This window comes from Cryptotermes secundus, unplaced genomic scaffold, assembly GCF_002891405.2.
Source record: "Cryptotermes secundus unplaced genomic scaffold, Csec_1.0 scaffold928, whole genome shotgun sequence".
Taxonomy (NCBI): Eukaryota; Metazoa; Arthropoda; class Insecta; order Blattodea; family Kalotermitidae; genus Cryptotermes; species Cryptotermes secundus.
The window spans coordinates 278,206-291,234 of NW_019738362.1; the positions used below are offsets into that span (position 1 = coordinate 278,206).

Below are 13,029 nucleotides of genomic sequence, written 5' to 3' on the forward strand. Positions count from 1 at the left end.
CCTTTGATGCATTCAGACAACGGAGTAATTTACTACCCAAACAATGGTGTCTTCCAAGGATATTTTCACCAATATGTAGGCATGAAATGTACTGTAATTCACTGTGAACAACAGGATTGTCAGAGACACCCTTTACTCACCCCGCAGTGAAAGGAGCCACTTGATGGCTAGCAGGCAAGTAGGCAGGCTGTGTGGTGGTTACATACACAGCAGGTCGGCGGTACAGTTCGGGCTGTTGATACAAGGGCTGTCCAGCTGCAGCAAGGTGATGCTGAGGGGACAGACGACTGGCTGCAGCTGCATGTGCAAGAGGCTGAGGAGACAAATGTGCACTGCTATGGCGATATCCTTGATGGAGGGCAGGGTGGGAAGCCGAGGCAGCCGCTGTGGTCCAAGTCTTGGCCTGCGCTACTGCTAACAAATGTTGCTCCCGTGTTGACACGGCCATCCCCTCACGTGTTGTGTGAGCAGCAGGAGGCTGGATGTACTCTTTGTGAACACTTGCTGCTGTAAAGGAACCAGACAGCACAACCAGCAAAACATGCACATTAGAGAACTGAAGAAGGCAGAGCTAAATGTTCAAACATGAACCGTATCACACTAAAGGCATGAATCTCTCAGCATTCATATCACACATCAATTTACAAGCAGGGTTTTTTTGAGATTGAAACTTCCGTATATTACCAAACTCACCTGAATGGAAGATGACTCCAAATGCAACACCACCCCCACTAACATACATAGTATGAACATAAAGTGATTTTATATATTCATTCATTTCAAAATATGGTATACATTACATTTATTAAGACAGTCCTATCTTTCTCATATTTGCTCCCCCCCCCCTTCAAATATTTCGCCTTCCCTACAATATCTCTTCGTGGGGAATTACTGCATTAAATTCACAGTTCCAGCATTACATCAGACAACTCTTTCTGTGGCTCATGACCTTGCAACATATTTCTCTCTCTCTCACTCTCTTTTTTGCTAAGCTGTCAGTCAGCATGGCATAGTGCAAATGTTCACATCAACTAATTCAAAGCTTAGAATATTTAAGAACACAAACAGAGCCAACTCCTGTTTATCCAGTATCCAAGCACATGGAATTCTCGAACAACTGGCAAAAACTTCAAAGAAATTACCATTTTTATAAAGTTACTTAAAAGCAAAGTCCCCCCCCCCCAAGTATCATCATTCCAGCAAAAGGACAGCCAAATTTGTGACTGCATTACAGTACATTAAAAATCTTTCACCCATCTAACTAAAGTAAAATGCACTGTTTTGACTTTTGCTTTGGTTTCTGTTAAAAAGAGTTTTCTCATGCAACTTAAAGACAGGTGCTACCTTGGTTGGAGATGAAAGCAAAGTTCATGCCATAAATGAATTAATTCCGTTCTGTGAACTGGACGTACCATGTATGAGTTGCGGCTGCTGACCTTGCTGAGGGATGTGATACTCTCGGTGAGAGCCGACAGGCACTGCTAAGTGGTCCCGAGCCACAGAATCTCGTTTATGAGCCGATGGGGGAGCAAGCATTTCTCGTCCTGTATGCGCTGCAGGTGGGGCCCATGATCCACGCTTGTCTCCACTACAACTTAACAGAATCAAATAATTAGGTTTAAGATTTACCAGCATTTAAAATCATATATAATACATGGCATATATCACTAACAAACTTCATTACTCAAACAGGATGTACAATGTGAGAAACAGAAATATTCAGATGACACTTCTAACTTCTAAAGAAAAAATATACATACAACTTGTTAAAACGGACATTTCCTTACCCAGTATACACAATGTGCTGCTCCTGCCCTGGCATCGTGGCATGCCCACCAGCTGAAGAAGTGGTCACATAATGATATCCAGCCACCACCGCATTGGCTGAACTGCTAGCAACTAAGCTTGGCTCCTTGCTGCAGGAGGTGGCACCATGGCAAGCCGAGTGGTGTGCATAATCAGTAGAAGGATGATAATCACCGAGGCCTGGTTCTCGTTTGGTTGCCACACCAAGCATGCATTCTGACTGAGCCTTTGCAAGCAACCGCTTCTTTTGCGACTGTGATGCCCCACTAGAATAGCTAGAACTGGAATAAATGTATGACCTGCAATGTCCACCACGCAACACACACTAATCACAAGTCCTCCATGTGCTAATGACAGCCACAGTAAGAGTACAGTTATTCATGTCTGCTATTTCATCCTAGGGCGAGTGGGCTCTCAAGATTTGAAATTCCTTAATGAGCTATTAACCTGGCGGCCAATTCTGTACTACTGAAAGACTGAAACTTCTGTTCATGAATGATAAACTGTCATAATCTGCTCACCAACCCCACAGTACTGGGACATCTAAAGCCCCCTTACAAGGGTGATCTTAGCTACCTCATGATACTTACTGCAAAAGATGTGGAGTTTTTTGTTTTTATAAACATGACTGCCCAAGAACAAATCAGTACTGTTACACACCTGTGTTGTGGCTCATGCTTAATCTCCCTGACAGTGTGTCCTGGTGTATGAACGCATACAGATACTTGTGGTGGCTGTTGTTGCGGCAGCGGTGGTGGCGGAGGTGGTGGTGGGGGTGGCTGATGATGATGGTGATACATTTGTTGCATCTGTTGCTTGGCTGGACTTCTATGTTCCTCTCCGTCGCTATCAGCAACCGTCACACACGATATGACATTCTTCCGCTGCCTTGCAGGCATCCCTCTGGACGGTGTTGACTGAGAGCTACAGTGCATACAGCAAGAATACCCATATGTCAAAGCACACTATGCTTTGAAGTTGCCTTCTTGGCCCCTTTACTGCAGCTAACAAAATGAATAACACCATACACGCATACAAGAGTGACACAGAAGTCCACACAAACACATTACAAACAACATTTCTTGCAACTTCCAATCAGTTACAACCTGTTACTTCATACTGGTCTGTATCCTTATGGTTTTCTCACAGAAATCCTATATTCATTGCGCTTCGTTCCCACGTGATACATGCTCTGCCCTTATCTTCCTTGACTTGACCATTATATTTGGTGAACAGCAAGTCCAGTTTCCCTAGCAGGTATATTTGTCCAAAGAATCCATCCAGATCCAAGGCCCTGCATAACATTTCATAACATAATTTCTTTATGGTGAGGAGATGTTAGCCCCATGTCCAACCCGAGCTACACGACAATACCATCAGCTGTCCACAACTACCTATCTACTATATTTGTGGACAGTCTCCACACCTGGAGGCTGTTTCCTCCATCCGCAATGCGGGGACATGCCACAGTGGCAGAGATCTACTTGAAAAGGATTCTGCTCCGTAATCCTGAAAATGACCATACTGTCAATTTGGTTCCTACTCGCAACTTTACACGAGTGGCTTTACCAACTGACAAGGTGAGGAAACTCAGGATGACCAACATAATGGAGAGGCAAAGACCATCTTGGAATCTTCATGAACATGACTTATTAACATAACCCGGTCATCATGATGAAATAAAAAAATTTATGATGTGAGATTCATTTAACATTCTCCCAGTAATGACCATGAAGATTACTGTCTTTTGGGATGTGCTCTAAACACTACATAGTGCAACATCCCGGAAAACATCCACTGTGGAAAACACAGATCTCATATGTAAGATTTGACGTTTTCATGCGGTGACTATGAAGAAAGCAGTCTTCTGGGACTTTGCACCATGTATATGTGGTGTTAATCGACGTTTCGGAGGAACGTATCGCCTCCATCTTCAGNACTATTTCACTTCATGGAACTCGTGTCACACATGAAATATTTCTGGACAATCACGTATCTTAATACAGAAAACTGTCCTAATTTTAATTGCACAGTAAAGGGTTGTTAGTACAGAACTGACTCCACAGCTGATTCGATGTTTGCAAATTTAAGTAATGCAGCACAGATCTTGGCAGTCATACCATGATTATCAGATCCACAAATGTGAGCACCAGGTCTCTACTGTGATATCAAGTTTCTGATAAACTCTGGAAAACAGAGACGTTTTTGCACTGAAATCTGAGACTAAAAAGAAATGTCACAGCAACCCCATAAGAGGATGGGAACAAAGTATAACCCAGAACAGCATGTGGACAGTGTATAGACATTCTTCGTTAGAAGTTTGGGTGCCACAATTAGTGCAAATTTGTGTAGTCCATGTAGCAGTAAACCTGGTGTCTGTATGAAGTATGACATGCTCACAGAACATTAATGTGGTCAAGTGACAGCAACATAAAATGCATCAGCAACCAACTACAGGCAACACATGTAATACAAATAAACAGATCACTGCTCAAGGTTCCAGCTTTACTAAGAACAGTGAAATAAACAGTAACGATAAAAAACTGCAGTGATGAAAGTGGGATCAAGAGCGAATGAAGGGTACAAAATATACACCCGGCCAGACTCGAACCACTGTCAGTTTACCCAACAAAAATCAATCTCTCAACTTCTACGGCAAGCATTAATATTAGACGGGGAACTATTTTGGTCAGTTCATACACCCAATTCACCGTATTCTTTGGGTTATTCATTAGTTGGTGTTAACACAAATCTGAATAAAAGCTTACAGGCATTAGGAAAGTCCCGATAGAACAGTCAGTATAAAGACTGGCTATGAGGTGGATGGCCAAGGGGTCAGAGTTAGAATCTTAGCATGGCCAAGAATTTTCTCTTGTCCATGTTGTCCAGACCAGTTCTGGGGCTCCACCCAGCCTCCTATCCAATGGGTACCTGGGGGTCTTTCCTCGGTGGTACAGTAACCAGCTGACCACTCATCTCCAAATAGTTCCAAGGTCAATAAAATGTGAATCTAAACATCTGCTCCTCCCCCCACACCTTCATGGTGTTGCTTACTTAAGCATGCAGAGAGACATCTTTAATGAGCATTAGGTTAAATTCACCTCCTCAGACTGCCAGTTAAACACACAATCCTGTAGGATTCATGCCTTGGGGATGTCAAGAGGTTTAACTTTCATTTCCTTCATGGCACACATAACGATATTGCCTGCTGCCCAAATACACAGCATCGAATGGAAGGATGATTAGTGAGGAGTGAATGGGAAAAGTGTGCAGTAGAGCACTATCATTTACTTGGGGGGACTGAGGACAACCACAGAAAACCTAACAAAAAAATAATGTCCCAAACTGAAGTCAAAGAGTTATAAAGTTAGCCAATCTGCTTTTCAATCTGGACCACAATCATGCTTGATGGCTCAATATCATGTGCAGCATTAGTGGAATACAGGCAAGCCCGAGTAGCACAACAAACAAATGCTAGTTACCTACTGAGACAGGGCACAAGTGGTCCACAGATTAAAACTCGACAATATCCTGCTAGTATCAATAAAAATGCTGTCTTCATTTGTAATATGTTTCTCAACAATGCTGTGACAACAATATAAACAGCTCATCAAGCAAAATAAAATAAACTGCACCATAAAAGTACCCAACTTCTTACCATTCCAACATGCAACAAAACTACTTTCTATCAAACATGCTATGACAGAAAATTACCATAAAATATACTAAGCTGTTTACAAAAAACAGCAAAGAAAAACCATCACTCCACACTTGTTAGTCCTGCAGATGACTGCAAATGGAAATTCTACAAACACCCAAAATCAAAAACAATAAATGGTTCCCATATACCTACAAACTCTTAAAGGGCATAGTTGCTCAAGGTGTTTATAACAAAAATATGTGACTATGTATGTGTGTGACACAACTGCACGTAACGTGGACACACATGGGGAATCTGGCATCTATCCACTTGAACTAATTAATTGATTTTGATGAAATGTGGTATCTGTAGGAGTTACATGAATGGAATGTTAATCAAACTGAACCTCTTGTTTACACAAAGCTCTAATTCAACTGCACAAATTTTGTCAAAAAAAAAAAAAAAGCTTATCACACAGCAACTGTCATGTCTGATATGGTGAAAAAGAAAGAATAAATCTCAGACTGTTTATACTGTGAATACCTTTCGCTGTACATGTAAAATCAAAATTAGTTTCATCATTAATTTTATTAAAAGCCTCTACAAATTTTATGTACTTTATCTGCTACCTAATCCAACTAATTTCTGGTTCAACTTTTTAGCATCTGGGTAGAAAAACAGATCCATATTACTAGTGCCCAAATTATTGTTTGAGCAATCTGCTAGCACCAGGTTCCTGTAAAAGTACAACATGCACCACAGTGCCACAGAAAACATGAAGCAGAACAGAACACTGCTTCATCATCTTACCTGAAACAATGGTAACTTCAGCTAGTTACTGCTATCAGAAAAAAAAGTAATTATGTTTGTAATTTTGAAAATTGCTAACAAATGGAGCTGATCCCTCACTGAATATGTCAAGTGACCTCACTTGTGGAAAGTGTATGTATGTATGTATGTAATTTGTATACGTGTCACACAGTCACATGTTTCTGTGTCCTGTCACACAACAGTGGTAAACTGACCCAGGCCATGCTTATCTCCTGTGACAGATTAGCCCATTTGCCTCCCAACTCCAACCAAAACTTAAAAAAGTCAACATATAGCACCCAAAAGCAGCACATAGGTTGGTGTGGGTGCATTCTGTACCTGTGATATGCTTCGTCTTGAGACGCAACTGTCAACACGGAAGAGCAGTTGGAGCTGATGTGGCACGCAAGACCCAAGCCTGAGGTGTGACACGCACTGCAGTTCCTATCCTTACAGCTACGAGGGGGGAACAGGGAGTCAGAATAAACAAAAATAAGGGAGTGCACATACTGTATGCACCAGCATCACCCTGCCATAACTCCTCTTGTACAACACAACGTCTGGTACCAATTTCTCACTTTGTTGAAAAACAAATCACTTCTGTCAAAAGTTTGTTTGCTGTAATCAATATTTAGTGCATTATGCTTGGGATGCATGCAGAAACACATGAACATCTTCATATAGTACCCATTACTGTAGCCAAAATTTCCATGTCTGAGCAAATTTTAGTAAACCTTCCCTGTATATTTCATGAAACACTCATCGGTTCCTGAGTTTTTACATGCACACAGACAAACGTGGTGAATTAAATCAATAGACATATTTTTTTTACATTTTTCATTGCGAACGTGCCAAAACCAGTGGTGCAAACATTATTGTACTGATCATGTTCCAAAAATGCATTAGAAGATTCTATGACAAATTTATGAACTCCAGGAAACTCAGCAGAAGACATGAAGAAGAAAATATATTACAATCACTCACAAAAATGAATTAATATCTACAATTTCCCAAACATATTCCAACAGGAATTTGTCACATAATTAAAACTTTATGAACTGCATTAAATCCACATAAGGGTCCAGAGTTCAACATAATCTCCTTTCTCAAACTGGGGATTATGCTTGAACCTATGCAACATGATGCCAGCACATTCAGCATCCAGGTGGCCTAACTGGCAGGAACAGCACAGTTTCTTAACAAACCTGATTCCAATGTTCCATTCTCAGACAAACGTGTGATCCAACACAAATATATGAATGTTCACCGAGTGAACTGCTGCAATCTTCCATGGTAACTACCACCAAAAAGAAAAAAGAAAAGATTTCAGGATAAATACTGTATTGCAAAATGTGTTACACAGTAGACAAAGGTAACGTTGTAATTGTGAATTTGACAAAAAATGAAGGCATACAGAGGACATGGATCCGAGACAAAAGTAGACATTAAAATTTAATAAACTAACTCCCATGTAAGATTTGAGGTTTTCACGGCGGTGACTATGAAGAAAGAAGTCTTCTGGGATGTGGCACCATGTAGATATTGTATTAACCGAGGTTTCGGAGGAATGTCGGTTAACACAATATCTAAATGGCGCCACATACCTTGATCTAACTCCAACTTCAGAAATTATCTTCAGACAAAAAGTGAAAAATGTGACTGTACACTAATGGATGTTTCTTTATTTACATGTGGTTTCATTGATGATTCTATTAATAGAGCAGATTATACAGTGCTATATGGTAATAAAGTTCCTAGGATTGCTGTATTTCACTATAGCAATGAACAGATGTGAGGAGAGATTCAATAATACACAAAATGGCGACTTCTATTGAGAAGAGCTAACATGTGAAAACTGTAAAATGAACGAGGTCAATCACGCTACACTGAGAACTTAGACCTTCTTGGTGTTCTACCTGCAAGATTAATCACGTGACCATAAATGCTTCTTCGTCAAGCATTGGATGTGTTACGTGTAAAAGCATCAGTAACTGCATTGCAGCATAAGAACTTTACCTTGTGAGGTTTCAGCTCCACTGAAAAATTATATTTTCACACAATAATGGATCAAAAGTTGGCCTGAGAATGTAAACATCACAATCACATAACATTTAATTAAAGAAACAAAAACAAAATGTAACTCCTATATATATATATAATTGGAAGCAAACAGCTTTGAAAAAAAAAGCAACAAAATAAAACTATGGCCATGCAAATTATTCATTCCATACAGCAGAATGAAATGACTTCTTATGAACTTGTCTTTCCTACTTTATAAGTTCATTACAACCATACTCATGAAGTACTGCTTATGAAGGATAAGTATGGGGTTTAGTATAAACTATAAGATAACATGAGTGAACTTGATTTCCCTTGTACAAATTCCAACCCCACAGTGCAAGGGTTCTCAAATCACTATACATGAAAGTTACTGTACATGGGCCCATGCATGCCGAACAATCCCTTACCATTTGCCTGGAGCCTCATCTTCACTATCTGATATAGTAATAACGGACACAGCAGGTGATGGGGTATCATGTATCGTAATGGTCTGTTGCCGCCCAGACACCACCTGCACAGATTGCTGCAAAAAATACGAAATATGAAGTTCTAATGACACTGCGAATGAACATCACTGCATTCTGGGGAGCGACAATGTGTAATACCATGTTTCAATGGATATTTATATTATGGTTCCGTCAACAATGCAACCATATTATTCCTTAGAATTTTCACAGATGGTTCCAAGATAAATAAGGGCACTGGAGCTTGTGTGTACTGCTATGACACGAGGTGGAAACTTAATTTCAGTAAACGACAGTATTCCAGGCAGACATATATGCCATTATGGCATGTATTATGGAGAATTTAGATAGGAACTATAGAAATAGTAACATCTACATTCTATCTGACGGCCAAGGTGCACTTAAAGCACTTGACAAACACCAGATCAACTCAAAATTGGTCTGGGATTGCCACCAAACCCTCATGGAACTGGCCAAACATAACAGGGCACAACTGATATGGGTGCCGGGGCATGGGGGTATTGCTGGAAACGAAACAGCAGACCAATTAGCCAAGACTGGAGCTGAACATCCGTTCATACGACCTGAACCAGCCTGTGGCATCTCTACTGGAGTTGCCAGACAGGCAATCAGGGACTGGACAAACATGAAGTACAAGAAATATTGGGGACTCAGGCAAGCAAATGGACTCATTTGAGGACCCTCAGCTAAGAGAGCGAAGGAACTGTTGAAGTTAAACAGGAACCAGCTACAATGGGTGGTGAGACTACTTACAGGACACTGTCACCTTAAAGGACACCTCTTCAAACTGGGACTAAGTGATAGTCCCACTTGTGAGAGGTGTCAAGAAGAAAATGAAACAGCCACACATATCCTGCGTAAATGTGAGACCTTAGCTAATCTAAGACTACGTCACTTGGGTCAATACTTTATGGAACCAAGTAACTATTTCGACGCCCCCACATACAAAACCTACGCTTCATTCAAAGTGCAGGATTGCTGACGGGATAATTAAAAGGGGNAAAGAGATAGGATTGGGTGGTATGGACAGGATTGATCTAGTTCAGGACAGGAACAGACCAGTGGAGGGCTCTTGTGAACATGGTAATAAACCATCAGGTTCCATAAAAAGTTGGGGAAGTTCCGGAATACGTGAACAACAGGGACTTCTCATGAAGGGCTCATTTCCATGAAGGTAGTTAAGCACAAACAGTAACAGAATGTACTGGAAGTAATGTTCATGTTATATATTATGACGCGTTATCTTATGTCCATCGTCGCGACATCCACTACAATTGAAACAGACACTTCCGCGGCAACGAATATGTGGAAATTGAGGAGTTCCCGCAGCAACAAATTGTCGTTGAGTAACAACGGATGAGATGAAACACGGTACCAGTGTATGCTATAAGAAGCATTCCCGTAACAACGGACTGTCTGAACAGCGTTAACGGAACCGTGAGGAATGGAGTCTGGTATTCAGTCTGCATAACCCCTATATAAGCAGAGGTAGAGACTTCATACAGAGTATTGAGAACAGGACAGTCTCGAGATAGCCGCCGCTACAGTTGGGATCCAGCCACAGCCAAGGATAGTTGAGTATTAGAGTATTGGGCCAGAAGTCGAGTGATACGGCAAGCGATAATAATTGTAAGGTGTGTAAGAGTGATTGTCCAACAAAGATCCGCTAAATCCGAGATCCACGTGAAGTTATTTGTCGCGTGACATACCCAACACGTGACAACTACAATTTAATGCAGAGTAAAAAAACTGACAAAGAATGCCAACAATAACAGATATATGAACAAGAGTCACCCATGTCTTCGAATAACAGGATGAAAACATTACCAGAATTTAAGATATCTTACCAATATACACAAGAGTACTGCTACAAGTTATTTTTAGACAATACATGCCAAATAAGGGACTACTTCTGTCAAGAGCCCCGAAGGATTAGGAATCCTATCCTTAGCCTTTCATATGAAGAAGAAAACACAACATCCAACATTGGGATGATGTACAAAATAACACTAAAAAATTATAAAATATATTTATTTCTTAAAACACTCAGATTATTCACCACCACTATAATTCTTTCTTTATAATACACAGTATAACAATGTAAAAAGATTAGTGGACTCTGGGAACAGATCATCAAACTAAGACGAAGCAGCAGCCGCAGAAGAAACTGTGGGACACACCCGCTTTCACTCTGGCATACCTGTGGAGTCTGCTGAATGGCTTGGTGTGGATGCTGATCTAGTTGCTGCTGAATGGCGTGGCTGTGATGTTTGCCCGTTTGTTGGACCACCGAACTCTGGCCCTGGTGATGCTGCCAATGTGTGCTATTGCTTGCAACAGGTGAATGTCGCCGTCTACTGCTACTGTTTGTGTTGTACCCATTAACTGAATCTGAAATGCATTAACATCATTTACTTAATGGCAAATCAGTGATAATGAGAGACAAAGCATCACGAAAACAAACTACTACCTCAAGCAAGAGATTTAACCCACAATTTCAAAAACCAAAATGGGTAAAATTATGTAAGGCGGGCATGTAAAACACCACACAGTATTTACATACATAGCATCTGAAATTCATTTCCCTTTACCAGCTCTTACTTTTACAAAACTTTATTCTAATTTCCAACTTTTAACATCTAATAAAATTATTTAATGGCAATATAATTTTATTCTACTCAGTAATCTGCCTAACTGGCAAGACAAATTAAAACACACAGATCTGGTATGCTTGGAATTTCAACATGACACAATACATCCTCAGATGCAATTTAAACACACACTGAAACACTGACTTGTGAAAATCACCTCTGGACTGTAGCATGGTTTCAATCCCCAGGCCAAACCTACCTGAAGGTGGAGTGCCTTCCTTCACTCTCTTTTTGACTGGACTGAGCTGTGTAGGCTCCTTCTTGGCATCCTGCTGTGAGCGGTGATTGGGGACAGTAAGGTGATGGTGGTGATGGTGGTGATGGTGATGGGCTGGCTGCAGCTGAGGCTGGTGCTGGGGCTGGGGAGGACATGCCAGATTATGCTGACTGTTCGTATGATGATGCATGGTCTTTGAGACTCCTCGCTTGTTAGTCCATGACCCACTTGCATTTACCACAGTGGCTGACGGATGATGATTAGGATGATGATCCACTAGTGAAGGATCATACACTTCTGTGGCAACATCTACAGGAAAAACAGGTCGGTGCTCCTGAAACAATGATCCACATTAATAATTAGACATACACAATTAACATGCTAACGCTGCTATTGCAGTAAATGCAGCTGGGCCCTCTACGTGCCAGGCAAGATGATGAAGGCATTCATTTCCGTTGTTAGTTTAGTTTTAGTTTCTTGGTGTAGGGTGAAACTGACCACTATTTTGCCTATTGTACCAGCCCCACATGACAGATGATGATGATGATGTGTGGAGCATTCACTAGAATGAGAATTGGTAGAGGAAACCATCCCAAGTCCACTCATGAACTGAAAGTTAACGACATTTCAAACTGAACAACTGATGTGATGCAATCTATGGTCAAAATACATCAAGGTTTTAAAATGTATAGTGGAAAATATCTTATACAATTTTTTTTTAAGAGCCTCCATCTTCAGAGTATAAGTTGTTTACGTACCTGCAGTATAGTACTAGAGTCAACAATAAGTGGGCGGCCCCAGTCTCCTGCATCTGAAAGCAGAGGCTGCTGGATCGCTGCATGCTGTGGTGGGATCTGCTGCCAGGATGGCACAACCATCTGTCTGCTGCCCGGCCACGATGTCTGCACTGCATTCTGATCGAACACAGCATCACTAATTAGAAACTAAAATATTGCAAGACTTACTAAAAATTCCAACTCAAGAGTTCAGAAGTACCTGTCAGACTAATAACATTCATGTAGAATATATTCCATAGCAAATATGTAAACTACTTAAAACTTCTCACTCCACCAGATTTCAACTGGGTCTCTGCAAGAGTTCCACAGTTTTCATCACTTACTGTACAAATACCACTTACGCAAGTTTACTCTCTCTGGTAATTTCTTGTTTAGCTTAATATTTTTAATATGAACAATATCACAGGAAGTGCAACGGGGATAATGTCGGATGATACAACGAAACTCAACACTTACGGTAAGCAGCATCTGCCGGCCACTCTGCTCAACCATTGACACCGGTACATACTGTTGCTGTGCAGCAACCTGGACAAAGGGAAATAGACTATAACCACGATATTCT

The 13,029-nt window shown here is 40.9% G+C and overlaps 1 protein-coding gene across 9 annotated transcripts in view; it reads right to left on the reverse strand.

The window, feature by feature from the left end:
- Positions 1-13,029, reverse strand: part of LOC111870943 (homeodomain-interacting protein kinase 2) — a 36,303-nt gene that overhangs the window by 8,783 nt on the left and 14,491 nt on the right. For 6 of the 9 annotated variants that reach the window (XM_023863611.2, XM_023863609.2, XM_023863604.2 and 3 more), the window contains exons 11-20: positions 12,924-12,992; positions 12,429-12,584; positions 11,653-12,004; positions 11,003-11,193; positions 8,725-8,840; positions 6,596-6,712; positions 2,467-2,730; positions 1,788-2,087; positions 1,413-1,594; positions 141-507 (exon numbers count right to left, since the gene is read on the reverse strand). In XM_023863611.2, coding sequence (XP_023719379.1) covers positions 141-507; positions 1,413-1,594; positions 1,788-2,087; positions 2,467-2,730; positions 6,596-6,712; positions 8,725-8,840; positions 11,003-11,193; positions 11,653-12,004; positions 12,429-12,584; positions 12,924-12,992 — 2,114 coding nt within the window. The remainder of the gene's footprint in view (positions 1-140; positions 508-1,412; positions 1,595-1,787; positions 2,088-2,466; positions 2,731-6,595; positions 6,713-8,724; positions 8,841-11,002; positions 11,194-11,652; positions 12,005-12,428; positions 12,585-12,923; positions 12,993-13,029) is intronic. The other 3 variants (XM_023863607.2, XM_023863605.2, XM_023863610.2) reach the window with 3 other exon arrangements.